The 20,300-nt window shown below is 31.0% G+C and overlaps 1 protein-coding gene and 1 pseudogene across 5 annotated transcripts in view; both read right to left on the bottom strand.

The window, feature by feature from the left end:
- Vinc (vinculin) overlaps positions 1-16,820 on the bottom strand; it is a 162,715-nt gene extending 145,895 nt beyond the window's left edge. For 2 of the 5 annotated variants that reach the window (XM_089085081.1, XM_089085084.1), the window contains exons 1-7: positions 16,456-16,818; positions 15,003-15,110; positions 14,644-14,789; positions 14,203-14,479; positions 13,875-14,075; positions 13,516-13,756; positions 13,168-13,400 (exon numbers count right to left, since the gene is read on the bottom strand). In XM_089085081.1, the coding sequence (XP_088941207.1) occupies positions 13,168-13,400; positions 13,516-13,756; positions 13,875-14,075; positions 14,203-14,479; positions 14,644-14,789; positions 15,003-15,110; positions 16,456-16,512 (1,263 nt within the window). In that variant the 5' untranslated portion in view covers positions 16,513-16,818. Of the gene's footprint in view, positions 1-12,996; positions 13,018-13,167; positions 13,401-13,515; positions 13,757-13,874; positions 14,076-14,202; positions 14,480-14,643; positions 14,790-15,002; positions 15,111-16,455 lie in introns of all 5 variants that reach the window. The other 3 variants (XM_089085083.1, XM_089085080.1, XM_089085082.1) reach the window with 3 other exon arrangements.
- A 2,248-nt stretch (positions 16,821-19,068) lies between these two features.
- On the bottom strand, positions 19,069-20,021 carry LOC148934588 (uncharacterized; annotated as a pseudogene).
- Between the last annotated feature and the right edge of the window lie 279 nt (positions 20,022-20,300).

Below are 20,300 nucleotides of genomic sequence, written 5' to 3'. Positions count from 1 at the left end.
AGAAACTTTGAATCTTGATAAAGAAAATTCTAAATACAATATAATATAACGTAATATAATACAATATAGTATAACGTAACATAATACAATATGACATAATATAATGTATATATTGTTACGACCGAGCGGTGTTCCACTCAACGCTACCTTCATAACGATTTCCAACCCTTGACGCGGTCGTCAAACGATTGTCAAGCGTTGTTTTGGCGAGAGAATCATCGACGCGGCGCGCGAGTTTGAGCCAGCGAATTCTTATTTAATTGTGAAAGCTCTTGTTATTGCTCCCATGCTTAATGTATAATAAAGTGTGTTTCTTTTCTAAACTGTCTCTTCCTTTCTTTGCGCGAGTAAACCGGCCGCGAATGTGACTGATTTTTGGGGGCTCATCTAGGATATGAAAAACATGGCGGAGCTTCAAGCGGAATTGAAATGAAAGGAAACAATGACGGAGGAAAAACAGGAAGGAACATCGGGGAGACGGGTTGTCTCGGCTAGGAAGAGAGCTTGTGTGCGAACAGAAGAACCGGAAACGACTTCGAGCCTGGAGATGGTTCTCCGAATGACTATTGAGGAGCTTTGCCTTCTTAGAGCGGAAGAGCAGGGAGGATCGGTGCGGCAGTCCGAGGAACATGAACTCCATACCAGACCAGTCAAATCCAATTTTAAGTCTCGGTCTCGGTTTAAAATTAAAGCCCGATATATACGACGGGAGTGTTCCTTTGTGAGAATTTTTATCTCAATTTGAATTGATTGCTCGGGCAAATAGATGAGGAAATTCGGAGAAAGTGGTCATATTGGCTTCCTGTTTGACAGGGAAGACGCGTTCAATTTTAGAGGGGGGAATGGAATTAGAAAATTCGCAATATAACGAATTAGTCTCTAGATTAGAGTTACGTTTTGAGGAAAAACTTTCGGCACAAAATTATTACATGCAGTTTATAAATCGGAAGCAGAAATTTTGGAAGATTTGGCTGCGCTTGGCTTGGACTTGGAACGTTTGTCTCGTTTAGCCTATCCGGAGTGCTTTTCTGGCGTACAGGATAAAATTGCGTGCTCGCAATTTATTGTCGCGTTAGCAGATGGTTTTATTAAGCAGACTCTTCAAATGGAAGGGCATACATCTTTGAGAGTCGCTGTGAAAAGAGCTATAGGCGTAAAAATTATTAAAGAAAATAATTTTCCCAAATTTCAGGAGAGAAATCGAAAGGAAAAAATTAGTTTTGAAGTCAGGCATGAACGGAACTTTTTGAACAAAGGAAAATTTTTCGCACGTGATTACAAGCAAAATCGCAGGAAATTTATTAATTTTAACAATAAACAAAAAGAAACTTCCGAAAAGAGGAACCAATGAATGCTGGCAATGTGGAGCTAAGGGACACTTCCGAACGGAATGCCCTTCATTAATTAATTCAGGGAAGGGAAACTCGAGCTCGCCGAGTAACGGTGCAACGCAGGGCTCGGCGCGGAAATGTAATACCGCAAGGGAAAGGAATTTTTCTTTCGGGAATTTAAGTAGGAAATTTTTGTTTTCAAGGAAGGTTAGACGATCAAAATTGTGTTTTCAAAATTGATATGGGCTCAGATGTTTCGATTCTAAATAAAAGGTTGGTTAGGCCGGGAAGGCAACAGTTTTGGATAGGGAATAGAAAACTGAGATATCCAAGAAGTTCCCATTGATTTTAAAACAAATATAAAAGTCGAGTTAGGGAAATTTTCCTTAGAATTCCGATGTATGTGGCGGAAATTGAGGATGAATGCATCTTGGGAGCAGATTTTCTTGTTAAAGTCAGATAGAATAGGATCTTTAATTCGCTTTTTAGTAATGACGATTCTAGAAAAGAGAGAAATCTATTTTGTTTTCGTATTAGTCTCCCAGAAAGGAAAATTCCTGAATTTTTATTAAATTTCTTCAATAGGAATTCGGTAGAGTTAAATGATTTACAAAAGAAAAGTTTTTCTAAATTTCTCGAGGAATTTCAGGATATCTTTTCGGAAAATATTGTAACGAGAAATTGCTCTGTAATAGAGTACTCAATTTCTGTAGGAAAATCAAGTCCTATTAAGCAGATTCCTATGTATTCTCTACAAATGCGAGATGAGATGGAGAAAATTCTTGAAGAGATAAAATAGCAAAGAGTGATTGAGGAATCCTTAGGTTTCACTGCGGTTATGGTGAAGAAGAAAGACGGGAAGGTTCTGTGTGGATTACAGAAAGCTCAATGCAATCACTGAGAAGAATTGTTACCCATTGCCAAGAATTGATGATTTTCTTGATCGATTATCAGAAAATTCTTGGTTTTCCACATTGGATTTGAAAAGCACTGGCAGGTGAAGCTTCGTCTAGAAGATAAGGAAAAAACGGCATTCTCAATAGATAACGGTTTGTGGCAATTTACTGATGCCATTTGGATTATGTAATGCCCCGGCGACTTTTGAGAAATTAATGGAAAAGGTTCTTCATCAGATATTAAATAAAATCTGTTTGGTTTATTTAGATGATGTTGTGATTTTCAGTAAAATCTTTGAAGAGATGTTGGCTAATTTACGGGAAGTTTTCCTTCGTCTCAAGACAGCAAATTTACAAATAAATCCAAAGAAATGTTCCCTGTTTGGAAGGAAAGTTAAATATTTAAGACATGAAGTCTCGGAATAAGGAATCTCTACTGACTCTGAAAAAATAGCTTCCGTACAGGAATAGCCTGTTCCGCGGAATAAGAAGTAAGTTCGTAGTTTTTTGAGGTTATGCTCCTATTATAGGAAATTTGTTAGAGGATTTTCGTTGCGAAATTGCAAAACCCCTATTTTTCTTAACGGAGAAACAGTGTAGGTTTGTTTGGGATGAACATTGTCAGGAGGCATTTGAAAAGCTTAAGCGAAGTTTGATTTCTTCCCCTGTCTTATCCTTTCTAATTGAGAATAGGAAATCGAATACAGGAAAATTCATTTTGAATACTGACACCTCGAATCATGGCATTGGTGCTGTTTTATCCCAAATTCAAGAAGGAAAAGAGAGAGATTGCTTATTTTAATAAGGTGTTAAGTAAAACCGAAAGAAATTATAGTGTAACTCGAAGAGAGTTGTTAGCAATAGTTGACTCTTTGAAAAGTTTTCATCACTATTTATATGGACGAAAATAAGAACTGACCATATTTCTCTCCATGTTTGGTTGATGTCTTTTAGGGAACTGGAAGATCAGTTGGCCTGCTGGTTGGAACGTCTTTAGCAATATAATTTCGAAATTTCTCATTGAGCAGGGAAATCGCATGGGAACGTTGATTATCAAGACGCTCTTGTGCGAAAGGTGACTGCAATTATTGCGCCAGAGTGGAAAGAAAAGAGGAAGAAAACAAAGGGGAATATTTAAGAAGGATAGTTTTAGAGGGAAGAGAATCGAAGGATTGGCAGTCAGCGCAGTTAGAAGAGTCTTCGATTGTTGAAATTCTTCGAAGTAAGAAAATAGATAAACGCCCTCTTCGACATAAGATTATTTCCGAGAAAGCTTCTTCGAAAATTTATTGGTCTCAATAGGATTCTTTGGTTATTAAGGATGGAGTTCTTTGTAGGAGATAGGAGTCTCTTGATTTGAAAACTGTTATTCTTCAAATTGTTGTTCTTCATAAAATGATGCAACAGGTTTTGAAGGAGACTCATGATTCTCCTACAGGGGGACATTTTGGAGTAAATAAACTCTTGAAAAGATTCGGAAGCGTTTCTTTTGGGCGACATGCAAACAAAATATAGAACATTGGATCTGTAAAGTTTGTGTAGTTAAAAAAGGTTTTACTGGAAAGGAAAAATCTGCTTTTTAGATTTATAATAGGTAGGTGCTCCCTTTGAGAGGGTGCAGATAGTTGTGTTAGGTCCCTTACCAGTTTCTTCTTCCGAGAATAAATATTTATTAGTAGTTACTGATTGTTTCTCAAAATGAGTGGAAGTTTTTCCACTGAGAAATATCAAAACTTGTGGTAGAAGTCTTTATAAGTCAGATAGTATCTAGACATAGAGTGCCATTGGATCAAGGAAGAAATTTCGAATGTGAATGTTTCAGGAGTTATGTCGAATTTTAGGAATAAAGAAAACTCGCACTACTTCTCTTCATCAACCATAATCTAACGGTCAGGTAGAACAACATCAGACTTTGTTAAATTATTTGTCTAAATTTGTTTCAGAAAACCAGAGAAATTGGGATCGTTGGATCCCTTTAGGATTATTAGCTTACAGATCTTCTAAGCATGAGGTCACAGGTTTTTACTCCTGCAGAATTGAATTTGGGTAGAGAATTAAAATTGCCGTTAAATCTTCTTCGTAGTTGTCCTTCTGAAACCAGTAATGTTCCCCAAGAAAAAGGATATTCATTTAGTAGATTGAGGGAGAGAATGATTCATATTCATAATGTTGCGAGTCAACGTATGAATTTAAGGTCGCAAAGGATAAAAATGAATTACGATCGGAAGGATAGGCGACTATATTTTGTGCCTGGCCAGAAAATTTGGTTTTATAATCCTCAAAGAATGCGAAATAGAGCTCCCGAGTTGCAAAATAGTTGAGAAGGACCTTATGAGGTGGTTAGAAAAATAAACGATGTAGTTTATTCGAAAAACGAAAAGTTTTTCATAAAAATAAAGTAGTACATTTGTACTACTGTAAAAAAAAGATATGTACATATTTCATTTTTTGGGGGGGAATAATTAATTTAAAAAAAAAGTTCTTTAAGTAGATACTGTTTATGTTTATGTTTCTTATTTGAGGTTTGTTGGCATCGCTTTAAGAGGAAGATCTTTTACTATCTGCCCGAACATCCGGCTAAGGAAATCCTTTTTTTAAGAAGTCCGCCTCGTCCTTGGTTTTTTTGAACCATGGTTTTTCCGAGGGACTTAGGGCAAATGCCGAGGCGGGGATGTCCGTAAGGACGAAAGGATCCACGGAAGTCCTCCCCCCCCCCTCGCTTATCCAAAAATTCAAGAAAGAGGTGCGCAAAACACAAAAAGCATCACAGAAAAAGAAAGAAGAGGGAAGATGACCTCGCAGCGGCATGGAACTTCCAGGAAGGGTGAAGTTTGGGATTGGTTCAGCGCTCGGTAACCCGCAGCAGCAACTCGGGGTAGAGCAGGAAACCGACAGATTCCCTGAGATCTTCATTATGGAAGAAGAAGCCAACTTTTCTGCGGAGTTCCCTGAAATTGTCGAGACAATTTCGAAGAAGAGGGGGATAGTGTTACGATCGAGCGGTTCCGCTCGATGCTACTCTCATAACGATTTCCAACCTGAAGATTATTCCTTGCCGACGCGGTCGTCAAGCGGTTGTCAAGCATTTTGGCGAGAGAGTCGTCGGCGTGGCACGCGAGTTTGAATCATATCGCGGCGAATTCTTATTTAATTGTGAAAGCTCTTGTTATTGCTCCCGTGCTTAGTGCATAATAAAGTGTTTTTTTTTTTAAACTGTCTCTTCCTTTCCTTGCGCGAGTGAACTCTCCGCGAGTGCGATAATATATTATATGATATAATATAATATTATATATGTGTAATTATATATGATATTAAATTTAAAATTAAATTTGGAAAGAAATAATTCAGAAAAACATCTTAGCTATATCATATTAAACATTTGGAAATACAATTGTGCACAAAGAAATTAAATTAATCCAAATTAATCCAGGCTTACAAAAATGCAAATAATTTTTCCTAAATTAAAATATGGAAATATGAAATATTACATGAGATATTACACATTCAATATGACAAAATTTTAATTTAAAAAGTCCTATAATAATGATGCGCAGTTAATAGGACTGAAAAATTTACAAATATTTATTAGGCATCAAGATTCAGTCTCGATCACTTTTGGCACTCCTTTACTTAATTGTGTTATATAATTACTATATCTATTAATTTTATTATACAATTATATGTCATTTCTCTTGCAATACTTTTATCAGATATAATATGATTCTACCATTAATCTTTACTCATATATTGAATTAAATCAAAAACAGGTCAAAAAATTTATTGTAATGTGATGTACTAATCTTATATTTGATGAATTTGATACAAATTTTATTTATTATAAATTTCTTCATTTTTAAATGACAAGTAGAAACTTGTCATTTAAATTTGTTATATAGTATATGCAAGTTTAGTAAAATTATAATTGTTCATTGCGCATGAGCGAGGACAGTGATCCGCATCCTGAACTTAATCACGCCTAAACTTAATCATTCCTAAACTTATTAAAATTTCTTAAACTTATTATATTATATTATATTACATATATTATATTACAAAGAAAAAGTATTGCAACCTCATTGCTCACGAGTGTACAAAAATAAAATATTTACATTAGAGGATACAGCTCCAATGATTTTGACCTTGACATATATTATAGAGGTAAGAGTACTGATCAACTTTTCCTTATAAATTAATCGGCGGTCTCGTTTAGTTTTCGAGATATATTTACATAAAATTTAATTTTGAAATGTTATTATTCTGTTTATATGACACCTTGTATATGATGAATAATGTACATACCCAACAAGCAAAATACTAGCAATTTGCTAACAAATTGGCAACAAATTCGATCAGATATTGATTGCAAATCCATAGCCATCTGTATCCGCATTAGGTTCGAGATTTGTCAATAAAGCCTGCTGACATGCTATGCCAGCAGATTGGCGGCAGAAACCAAGCAGAACCTGTTGACATACTATGCGAACAGATTGGCGGCAAAAATCGAGCAGAGTTTGCCCTAACTTACTTGTTAAACGATTACGTCTTGCATCAAACATATACATAAAAATACGTAAATAATAAATGCATGTTTAAATTTTGATTATGATTTCGCTTATATAGAAAGTTTGATAAATTTTGCGAGAAACGCCATCTAGCAGTCGTTTCTAATTATTGTGTTTAAATATGTGTGATGACAGGCTCTGCTCGGTTTTTGCTGCCAATCTGCTGGCCTAGCATGTCAGCAAGCTTTGTCATATTTTTGAAGATAGTTTACTCACTAATATATCAACTAATATATCAACTTTATCAATGTTAAAGTCATCGGAGCTGTATCCCCTAATGTAAACATTTACCAAAAATAAAACAGAAAACATATGAAAAATGAAAAAAATGTAAAAATAAATAACACTGAAGTGATCATATCCGATAGAATGAAAATTAATCAACCCGAGATAAAATATCTCTAGAAGTGTCAGGTGAAATCATACAGAAATGTGAATGTGGGAATAAAGAATAAGAAGACGAAGAAAGAAAGCATGTAGAATAAAAGGAAAAGAAATTATAATGTTGGATGATGAGGAACAAAAATTAGTAGGGAAGGAGAGAGTTGAGGATTGATAAATAGGATTCCAGCGTCCGTATCGCTCTGCTTGTTAAGATCGCAATGTTGTTTTTTAATGTATAACATTTCGGAAACTATTTTTTAATAAAGGAAGGTTCACTATCCAAAATTTCTCCAACATTATCCCAATCAGAAGCATGATTTTCTGAGAGTCGATATATGGACAAAATGGATGAAGATCCATTTCTTTTTTAATTAATATCTGTTATATGTTCGTGAATCCTCGTTTTTAATCATCTTTTCGTTTATTATGTACGTTTCAACATATGGCATCACAATCGTTACAGTTAATTCTATAAACCACATTACAATGAGACATATGATCTAATTTGTCTTTAACAATAATTATGTGTTTCAGTGTATTAAGCAACAAAAACGCGGTTGTAAAATTATGCTTTTTAGCGATCGATCGAAAGCAGAGATGTTACATATGATATATAAAATAATTTTCTTTATATTTATTGAACGATCGCTAGTATATGCTATTTGGTTGTTATTTCTTAAGATAAGGTATTTTAACCTGTAGTGTTACATATAGTGTTAACCTCATATAGTGTTACATATAATGTTACATATAGTGTTAAAAATTAACTTTATAGGATACTCATTATAGATTATTTATAGATATCAAAAAATTCTTGTAATGAAATTGAGGATGTGACAAACAGAAAATTCTATACTATATGAACAATTTCCATTTTTAGATGACCTGTGTGAAGATAGTCCCCCAACAGAAAAATATAAAGTTTCTATAACTCATTCGATTGCTCATCGTTTGCACATGTATGCACATTTCGAATTTTCGTTTGCACACTTCTAGTAAAAAAGTTATTAACAAAACAAATTTCGAGGGGCCATCTTCACACTAGTCCCCCAACTATGAATAAATTAAATAAAAAATAGCTCAATTGATAGATATTCGTTTGCACATTAAGTTATTAACTAAAAAGTTATTAACAATTAAAGTTTCAGAAGCGAGCGACTTCGGCAGATGAAATAGAAACAAGAATATTGTGAACAAAGTCTTGGGGAGCGACAGTTTGTTAATAACTTTTTAACTAGAAGTGTGCAAACAAAAATTCGAGCTGCTCGGAAAAGTGCAAACAAAATTCTATCGAATAATACCATTTTAAGCAATATTCTTGTTTCTATTTCATCTGCCGAAGTCGCTCGCTTCTGAAACTTTAATTGTTAATAACTTTTTAACTAGAGGTGTGCAAACAAAAAATCGACCTGTTTGACAATGTGCAAATGAATATCTATCAATTGAGCTACTTTTTATTTAATTTACTCATAGTTGGGGGGCTAGTGTGAAGATGGCCCCCCGAAATTTGTTTTGTTAATAATTTTTTTACTAGAAGTGTGCAAATTCGAAAATTGTGCATACATGTGCAAACGATGAGCAATCGAATGTGCTATAGAAACTTTATGTTTTTATGTTTTTCAATGTTGGGGGGCTATCTTCACACAGGTTTTTAGATGATGGAAATTATAATTGAGATATCTTCCCGAGAAAATTGACTTATAGTAATAATCAAGTAATAATTAATAATCAAGTAATAGTCAAGAATTATTTTTCTATCCTGCTTGATAATAAATTTGATATTAAGGAAACTATTATCTTTCTGTATTTCAATCGTGAATCGCAGGCGCTCATGTAATAAATTAAGTTTGGAATAATGTGTAACATATTGCTAGGCGCACACAATATGTCATCATATCTAATAAAAATATCTAATAAAAAAATAGTTAACATGATAAGCGCTCAACTTTTAATGATACGAGTATATTTATAAAATGGAAGATTTTTTATTGACACAACTACTTATGATCTTATTAATGAAGACCTTATTATAAAATTGATGAACGATGCTCTTCTTGTGAGATAGAAAAATAGAGAATACATAGATAATATTACGTATAAGAAACTGATTACGATCGATTGCCTTCCGAGAGCCTATGAGTTGCCAAAGATTCATAAACTAGATAATCCTCTTCGAATCATAATCACATCTATAAACAGCCTATTATATTCTGCTTTATGTACAATATTTTGCTTAGTAACTTGTTGACATCTTTTAATTACATAGAGAATGGTTACGATTGAAATATAGAAAGACAATAATTTCAGTTTCTTTAACATTAAGCTTATTATTAAGGAGAAAGAATAAGAAAATCATTCTTGTTATCATAAGCCAATTTTCTCAGGAAGATATCTCAATAATTCCCATTGTCCTCTTAATCAAAAAAAGGAGTTACCGTTTGTATGATATAGAATTTTGCCCATCCTCAATTTCATTACAAAAATTTTTTGACATCCATAAATAATCTATTGAATAATGGATATCTCCATTGAATTAATTTTTAACATTACATGTAACACAGACTTAGAGGGCATGCTGGTTAGCGAGTGTGCGGAGTGAATGAGATTTCAAAACGATATTAGAGAAAATAAAGAGATTCGAGGTATATGGAAATAAGGATCGAAGATAGAGAGAGGAGCGAAGGAAGTGAGAGAGTAAAAGGCGTAAAGAGGCGTAAAGGCAGAAAATACATATAGATGCAGAATGGGGAATAAGCAATGAGAAAGCATATGAGATCAGGAGGGAAGGAGAAGAAAATCTATTGAAGAGATGTTGGAAAGAAAAAGAAATAAATGGAAAGATAAGTATTGAAAAGAGAGAAATATTATATAATAGAAATGGCTTGGGTATAAAAGCAATAGAAAAGGAAAGGAGAAATGATAACAATTGAAAGAAAATAATAAGGGAAAGAGATATACAGAGGCAAAGGGAAGAATATAAAACTGCAATGGCGAAATATAATAAAAAAGAAATAAAAGTAGAAAGTAGAGAACCGATTTAAGGAAGAAAATTTAGAAAAAACAAGATGGAGGGAGAGAGTCAGGGTTCTAGTGAAATTAAGATGTATAAATTTAGAAGTTAACAAGTATTGGATAGAAGAAGGAAACAAAAGTTACTTGTAATATACTTTGTAGAGAAGATACAGATTGTTTGAAACATTATATAGAGAGGTGTGAGAAAACTGAGGATTGGTGGATGGAATTAGGAAATAGGAATGAGAAAGTACATAGAAGAGTTTGTAAGAAGAATTAGATGAGGCTAAAGTTAAGATTTTAAAGTGATTATGGAAAGAAAAAAATAAAAAATTGTCGAAGAGGAAAAGATATAATGATACAAGTCAAGAAAAGTAAAACATGACTAAGAATTGATAGAAGTACATATGAATATAAAAATAAGACCGAATCATAAATAGATATAAATAGATAAAATGGATAAGGTTAGGTTAAAGGTAATGTAAATATGAATGTACGTAAAAATTGTTAAATATAAGTGCAAAAATGTAAGAATATAATATAAAATGTAAATGTAGATATAATTATAAAAACATAAATGTAAATATGGACGAAGATATGCTTAGAATGTAATGTAAATAAGAAAATAAATGTAAATTTAAAGTGTAAATAGAGCTGTTAAATAGAACTAGATATAAGAAAAAGTTGAAATAGCGTGTAAATAGAAATAGTGCAGATTAGAGAATCAAAGGATTAGGAAAAGAAGAAAATTTAATTTAGACGCAAAGTATAGGATAAGAATAACACAAAATGTGAAGGTGTAGATGCATGAATAGGATAAAGAAAAGTTTGTAAATCAAGTCCCTTTATGGCAGTCCCTTTGTAAAAAGTTGAATAATAAATTATCTATCATTATATGTAACACTATATGATAGATTAAAATACCCTATTTTCAGAAACTAAATAGCACATACCAATAAGAGCTCATAAATACAAGCTATTTATCATTCCATATGTGAAAACAAAACATCTGAGAATAAACATCTCTGAGAGCTTCTGATCGATCACTAAAACGCATAATTTTACAATCGTGTTTTCGTTACCTAATATGCTGAAAGTACACATAACTACTGTTAAAGACAAATTAGATCATATGTCTCATTATAACATGATTTATAGAATTAGCCGTAACGATTGTGATGCCATATGTTGAAACGTACATAACAAACAAAAAGATGGTTAAAAACGAGAGTTCACGAACACACAACAAATATTAAAAAAATGATCTCCATTCGTTTTGTCCATACATTGACTCTCAGAAAATCATGCTTTTGATTGAGATAATGGAGAAATTTTGAGCAGTGAACCTTCCTTTATCAAGATTAGTTTTGTGAAATGTTATATATTAAAAAACATCGTGATCTTAACAAGCAGAGCGATACGAACTTGCTCATGGAGTCCTATCTATCAATCCTCAATTCTCTCTCTCCTTATTAATTTTTGTTCCCCATCCAACGTTATAATTTCTTTTCCTTTTTTTCTACATGCTTTCTTTCTTCGTCTCCTCATTCTTTATTCCCATATTAACATTCCTGTCGAACCTCATGATAACACTTCTTGAGATATTTTATCAGGTTAATTCATTTTCATTCTATTGGGTATAGTCACTTCTTTCAACCGATTTCTGTCAACCGAATGACATGTCACAAGAGCAACATCGTTTTAATTTATTTTGATCTAATTTTGTTTTTTTATTAATTTTATTAATTTCGCACTGAATGCCCACATTAGAGACCAAATTGTTTGCGTTACAAATATTTATTTTTATAAACTTTAATGTCAAAATATATCTAGTATTTATTTTTAATTTTAATTTTTGAGTCATTTAATTTTGACTCAAATAATCTTTTGTTCACATTCTTTATTTTTTATACAAAACCTTATCTATTATCATTAATTTTTTAAGAAGAAAGATTTTAAAATATTCAAAATGCAAATTAAAAAATTGTAACTTTCATCAAATTCATAAATACAAATTCATACTTCTTTTATATTAATTTTACAAATTTTTAAAAGCTAATATTCATAAAATCTATTCTTATGCTAATTTATGATTGTTTTATAATACCTTAAATTATTTTTAAGATAATTTTAAATATAACAACAGACTATGAATATTGGTTGGAGACTGAACATTGAAAGTACAAAAGTTGTCATAATTAGATTCAAAATATAAAAAATAAAATATAAAAGTAACTATTAAATTCATTACTGTTATTGAAAAAATATGTTATATTTATAAAAAAAAAGATGTAATGATAACGACATAACGACATGTTAGTTCTCAATCCTGCTCTTCCTCCTACTTCAAAGACTGAACATTCCTAAACATTTTAGAATTATATTCATATGAATTTTTTTGGTTGATGGAAATATGTTCTTGGAATATTTGATGCTTATTAATTTACACTCTGTATATGTAAATAAAATTTATTTTTGTAAAATTGTAAATATATCTAGATTAAACTTTAAATAAAAATTTGTAGAATTTATTCTTAAAACCTAACAAGTTTCAAAAATTTTATCTGAAATTGATTAATAAAATTTTCATGGAAATGTCAGTAAAAATATTATAAAATTATGATATCAATTTTGTCTAACTTAAGAATTTGTTTGTCATATTTGTATATTGTTTATCACAAAATAAATTATTACAAAAAAAATTTAAGTAAATTTGCGATGCATAGAATGCTCTATATAGATCTTAGCAACAGTAACATTGACAGTAAAATTATACATTGGAAAAATAAAACGGAGAGTATTTAGACTCACATTTGCTACAGGTTGCTCATTCTTTCTATGCGCAGCATTGAAGATATTAAGCATTATAGATTAAAGATGATTGATTTAAAATATATATAAAATCAATAATATGCTATTATATTTATATCATGCAATAAATATTCAATACGATCTAAATAAATGTAAAAAATGATCACATACCTTTTTTCCTTCATGTATTATTAAAGCTATAGCCCTTTTACCAAGTCCCTTATCATCATGTTGTGGATTGAGAAGCCATTTATTTGCTTGTTCTAATCGGCCTGCTACCGTATGCGCCGTTTGTGCAATTCCTGATTTATCCGCTGCTACCAAAGCAGATGCTACCAAGCCACGGAGCTCATTTAATTTCTCTTTAATACTGCGTGCTAATGCTTCTGCTTGAGGTGTAGTACCTTTATAGATATATTATTTAAATTAAATCAGTCTCTTATTACATATATATAATATTACATACATACATATAATATTTCTATCGATATAATGTAAAATTTATTAAGTATGAGTTACCCTTCTCGTTTTGACGTAGTTCGCAAAGAGCATCAGTCATAGTGATAATTTGTGAAGCCAATTTAGATATGGGTTCTGCTTGCGATGGAGGAAGATAACATTCTGCTAAACGCAATGCCTGCTCTATTATCTGGCGAAGACTTTTTTCTCCTACACCACCTCTTAAAGCTTTTCCATCATCTAACCAATCAAAAGCGGCTCGTATTCTGGATTCTATAGCACTTTGAGCTTTCTTCAATACCTGATATAATAAAATATAAAAATACATTATCTTGCTATTATTTAATCCAGGATTATGTAAAACAAAATATACAAATAATTTACAGTTAATACAAATAATTTATATACAAATAATTTACAGTTAATTGATCAGCGTCCCATTCTTCTTCGTCATATGTTGTCAATTGTAAAACACGAATAATTTCATTTAATTCATCGGACATTCTTCCAGATAAGTAATTACGATTTTCTGCCGCTTCTTCTGCACCTTTTCCGCCTTGTGAAATAATATGAATAAAAATCTTCATTGAACAAATTAAAATCGGAGCGAGTGTTTTTATCTAAAAATATAGTAACCATCATATTTTGAACCAATGTATTCATACTTAGCATATTAGTACATTAATATATGTTACAAGTCGTTTATATAAAAATTGAACAATAAATTTATAACGTTTTAATAATTACTTGGTCTAAGCAGCGAATCAATATCTCTCGGTGTACTTGATGCGTCAATTCCTTTTCACGAGCACCAACTTCTCTTGACACTTTGCTAAGACATGGACTTAAATTCTTAAGAAAATGTACTAGATCCTCCATTGTCTCGATAACTTCGGTAACAGCCAAATAATCCAATACACGTTTACATTCTCGTATAATTTTTCGTACTTCACTCTCATCGAAACAGAGAAGTAAAGAACTGGTTCCTTGTAAAATACCTCGTGATCCTTCTATAAGCTTTTTTCTATAAAAAAAAAAAAAAAAGAAAAACAAAAAAAACAAATATAATATAAACTCATGATATATAGAAAAATATATATATGATATAGAAAAATTCAAATCACACGCGCGCGCGCGCGTTCATACACGTACGCACACTTCTTGTTTAAAAATCTTATAAAATTTTACCTAGCTGGTCCAGAATATGGATCCTCCTTCAACATAGCTGATGCTTCCTCCAGAAGACGGGAAGCACCCTCAACACGTTGCAATGCTGCTGGCATATCTTGCTTAAGTAAAGCATCATCAGATGAATTTATTGTTTCCTTCCCAACCTAGAGTTTAAAATAATAAGACATGATAAGACATAACAAATATATGATAAGATTTATATCTTATCATAACATCAAACAATTATAAAATATAATAATAAAACATGCTGTAATAAAATGAAAAAACAAAAATGCTGTAAAACATAGTATACCATAGCTCAACCATATTTTCAAAATAGAATTTTTTTTATTTCTTACTTTTATTTAAATACTTACTTTTACAAGATTAGTTACAGCCATACTAACAGCCTGTACAGGCCTTCCCAAATCTGGCATTGCATTTCCATCTTCTGCTTCCTCATGTAAAATAACAAGTCTTGATACCTACAAAAGATAATTATCCTCTTGTAAAATAGTTTTAATCAAATGTTAATCCAAATAATTAATAAAAAGAGCAAGTTTATAATAATTTATAGATAATATATAATATATACAGAATATAAATATATTTATACAATTGTGACATACATTGTGTACAATAAAATTGTGATACAATAAAATTGTGATACAATAAAATTATATAATATACGTAATATAATACATATAATATCAATAAAAATTTTTGAAAATTAAATCTTATTATTCATAAAATTTAATATTAATCTAAAAAGTTACATATTTTTTTCTAAATAACTAGAAATAATTATAAACTTTCATATAAATATTTATTAGATAATATCATAGCCATAATAAATGCTGTGACTGTATATTATATGTTAATATATATTAATAATTTAATTTTTCTTAAATTTTCTATCATTTTTAGTTTCAATTTGATCATATAATAATAAAATTTTTCAAATAAATCTTAATTTACAAGCATTACAATAATACAATTTAAAAAAAAAAGCAGTAAAGTTTGCAAAATTTCTAAAGCATGTACACAGGCATATATATGTATGTATACAAATGTATTTTTTTGTTTAATATATATTTTAAATAAATAATAAAACTGCATGTATATTCAAATATATTGATGAAATTCAAATATATTGAAATATGAAATAAAAATAATATTCATTAATATTCTAATGCATGCATAATATATGGGATGATATGTCACCAACACGTCCTTATTTGGACAGATTGGACTAGAAATGTACAAGGAAGATTTTCTTCTCAGTCAAAGGGATTAAATTTCATTTTAGAAATGGTATAATATGTCTGAAAGATGAATATAGCAATCCTGTTCTATATACAGCATATGATGTCATAGATCTATAAAAAGCTATCTAGATGAAACAACGAGGTTACATTCTTTAACTCATATGTCTGTCAAATGAATTTTGCTAAAAATGATTAATTTTTATCACACATTGATATTAAATGCAATTTTTGTGAAACATAAAATATATTAATCATAAAAGATTACTATGTTAATTTACACTAAATTAAAGATGCAAATCATATAAATAAAAACAATAATCTACTTTGCAGTTGCAAATACAAGTTCATTTATTAAACAAAAAATTATATTATTTCTTTAAATATATCCACATCTCCACTTATGCAAGTGAAATTTTATACAGATAATTAAGAGATTATACAAGCGAATAATCAAACACATTTTTCAAAATTTAAAAAAAAAACCCAATAAATTTTTCGATTAAAAATGATTTAATGATGATTTTAACGATGACAACAGTGAATGAATTGACATTTTAATTACCTGCTGAGCTACTGGCTCGAGAATACTCTCGATAGTCTTGGTATGAAAGACGGGCATTTTATTTCTTATTGTACAAATGATAAGAGAAACAAAAAATTCCTTATATGAAATCACATATGACACAAAAATATGAATAAATCCGATTTGCGAGGATAGGATTTAATTAACATCTATGCTAAGCAATTGATTCGTTTTAAATTGTCTATCATACACTATTTCGATCAACATAAAACTCTTAAATTCAAACTCAATCGTGATTACAGCGATAGAGCACGAAAGCTCCCACTTCGGATTTATTTGCGTTACTGACAACGGATTGTCACGAACGCATCAACGCACCACCATCGACTCTGTCAAGCCGAATAGCGCAAGAATAGTGCTGTAAGGTACGGTATGGACAAGAGCTTACTACAAATGTTTTGAAGCATTTTTTGATTGGTGCATTAGTAAAATTCTTTGTTTTGATTGGACAATCAAACACTTCGAAGCATTTGTAGTGTTACATTGACTGTAGCCGTTTGCGTTTTTAAATCTTTAGATTTAAAATGATTTCGATTAAATTTCGATATTTAACATTTTTTTTTATTTAATATTTTGTTAATATAATCGAAATGATTAATTTATTGTTGTTTGCAACAAAATATGCAAAAATATGCAAACAAATAAGTAAGAAATAATAAATTATTTTACAAATATGCAAAAAAATAAATAAGAAATAATACATTATATAATAAACAATTTTATTAATTCTTAAATTTTGAAAGCTATTTTATTAATTAAATTATGAATCAATCGCCTATTATTTAAGTTAATTGAAATTTGGAATCATTCATAAGATTATTTGAATTAAATTCAAAGTAATTTAATTAACAAATTAACTCATCAAATATTATTTTGTTATATTTTTAACAAAGAATTTTTTTAATATCTTTTTTAACAAAGAATTATTAATCTTTTCTTGTTTATCTATAACAAAATTTACGTTAAAAACAAATTATAATTTAACTAGTTAATTAATTGTTCATTAAAATTTTTGCTATAAGCAATTTTGTTCATTAATTGTCAATTAAATTAATCAAAGTTTGCTCAAAATGGTCTTTAAAGCAATTTCGATAAAACTTTGATTAACTTAGAATCACTTTTACCAATTCCGATTAATTTAATCAACCAATTATTTTATTGGATTTATAGAAGAATTGATTGTGATTGGCCAATTTCTTAAGTCTTACGTCTTACAATCTCATTGTAGACACCGCTTAATATAATATAGTGTCGGATTGATAGACGAGGGATCCCGAGTTCAAATCCAGTCGGTCTCCGTTAATTTTTTCCGAATCTAATAGATATCTTTCAATATCAACTTTACTTTTCATAACAGTAGTAATCGTTCATGGCTGTTTTCCAACAAGGTACACAGATGACACAGTGTAACACTGGTCTAGATTCCACCGAAGTCTTCAATTCGATTCTACTTTGGTATGGATTAAATTTAATATACTGTTTCCATCAGAACTAAAGATTTGTGGATCGAAGCGGATTTGTGGATTGAAATGAGCACAATTTCCATCGATTCAAATCTGGTTCTACGTCGATTAGAAGCGAATTAAGACATCAGTGGAAATTAGACTAGTAACTGCAAGTGTCGGTCCACAATAAGTATTTAATCTTTAAGCCGTAAGAAATTGATCAATCATAGTCGATTATTCTTTTCATATTAGATTATAATTGGTCAATTTCCTACTTCTTAAAGCTTAAATCACCTATGGTGGACCGACACTTGCAGTTACTAGTCTAATTTCCACTGATGTCTTAATTCGCTTCTAATCGACGTAGAACCAGATTTGAATCGATGGAAATTGCGCTCATTTCAATCCACAAATCCGCTTCGATCCACAAATCTTTAGTTCTGATGGAAACAGTATATTAAATTTAATCCATACCAAAGTAGAATCGAATTGAAGACTTCGGTGGAATCTAGACCAGTGTTACACTGTGTCATCTGTGTACCTTGTTGGAAAACAGCCATGAACGATTACTACTGTTATGAAAAGTAAAGTTGATATTGAAAGATATCTATTAGATTCGGAAAAAATTAACGGAGACCGACTGGATTTGAACTCGGGATCCCTCGTCTATCAATCCGACACTTAGTCTGCACGACCACGACGGCTCCTCTCTGTTAGCTGTTTATATTCCGAATCTCTTTCATGACCGCTTACAGTCGTCTAATTTCTTACAATATTATTTATTTTCATTTGTAAGATACGCAATGTTTATGAGTTCAAAAAAAAATAATTTTTATTTTACTTATGTTTTACAATAATTCTTAGAGTATAATATTGAATATGCTATCTTAAAGAACTGTGAGCCGCAGCATAATGACTGACTTTTCCGAGCTTTTCGTATTGTCTTATATAGGACTAGGAGGAAAACAATAGAAAGTACAAAGTCGAAATAGAAGGTCTAAAAGGTTAGGGATTTAGAAAGATAAGAGATAGAAGTCTTAGGTGTCCAGACATTACATTAGGTTTAGGAATTTAGGGAGATAAGAGATAAAAGTCTTAGGTGTCCAAACCTTACACCTCCCTCCTTATTTTAAAATTTGACGTATATTCAAATTTTGATGCAAATTAATCTCCTTACCACATCAAGGTCCAAGTTCGAGTTCACTGGTGGTGTGCAAGAGGGATAAGTTACGTGTTGAGTTGGCGCACGATTGCTAAAGCTACAATTATAGCAGTTTCCGAACAGCTGTTGGACTAAATTAATAATGCTTGAGAAAAGACCGATTTTATACAGAAATACAAAAAGGATAGAGTCAAGGGCTATATATCCTGATAGATGAAGATAATACATAAATTTTTCTTTCCACGTAATTGTCCTGTGATGTTCGGCTATTCGATCTGCAACGTTAGCGAGTTCTTCTAAAGTTTTATCTAACATTTGTAAGCGGAGTCAATATGTGTTTCTTTTACTATATCCATAGGTATTTCAATTAGTTTATATTTTTCTAGAGTTTCGTTAATTATCTTTTGATCTATTAGGCGAATCGTTTTATGAATTTCTATTTTATTTTTAATTAAGTTCTCTGGTTTCAATGTCGCTGTGTCGGAAATTGCTGTACATTCAGGGTTTAGGTGAAGTATAAAATTTTGAAAAATCTTAGCGCTACGCAATTTTTTATCAGGATAAAGTATATGCAAAATTTCTTCTTTTGGAGCGATACCAATCCAGTCTTGATTGGTGTGAAGTTGAATCACAAAGTATTTTGAATTTGCATATACTTCGTTGTACATTTCTCGGTTTCATGTTTCGTTAATATTTCTGTTAAACAATTATCCTTTATTCCTGTTTTGTAGTCGGATAAGTTCTTTTTAATAATTGATATTTCCCAAAATCTTTTGCCTTAGTTAATTCTAACTCATTAATAGACATAAAGATTGTTCTGAGTGAATCTATTAAAATTAATCTTTGAGTTGTATCTATGATGGATTGCTTCCACCATCCGTGTCTGGAGAGTGAAATGACTTTGGTGAGTTCCAATTTTTTCTCCTTAACTAAAGGGATTAGCAATTGTATAAGTATACGTTTTTCGGTTAGAACTATCTATCGATATCTTGCTTATATCAATGACAGTGTATCTCGTCGAGAGTATATAATGTATCTCGTCTAATGGAGTCGGGAAATTATCTATATGTTTATGCGCTCTTAGTGTGTTAAATAATTTTTTAGGTGATAGAACATATGGCTTTACAGTTCCGTGCCTCCCGTCTACAATTAACTCTTCTGCTCTTTTAATTTCATCGACTAGTTTTCTTAATTCGTCGTCTAAATCAAGGAGTATT

Source organism: Pogonomyrmex barbatus, unplaced genomic scaffold, assembly GCF_055798465.1.
Source record: "Pogonomyrmex barbatus isolate J1 unplaced genomic scaffold, ASM5579846v1 scaffold9, whole genome shotgun sequence".
Taxonomy (NCBI): Eukaryota; Metazoa; Arthropoda; class Insecta; order Hymenoptera; family Formicidae; genus Pogonomyrmex; species Pogonomyrmex barbatus.
Note: the sequence above shows the minus strand (reverse complement) of the source record. Positions and strands in the feature narration are given on the sequence as shown.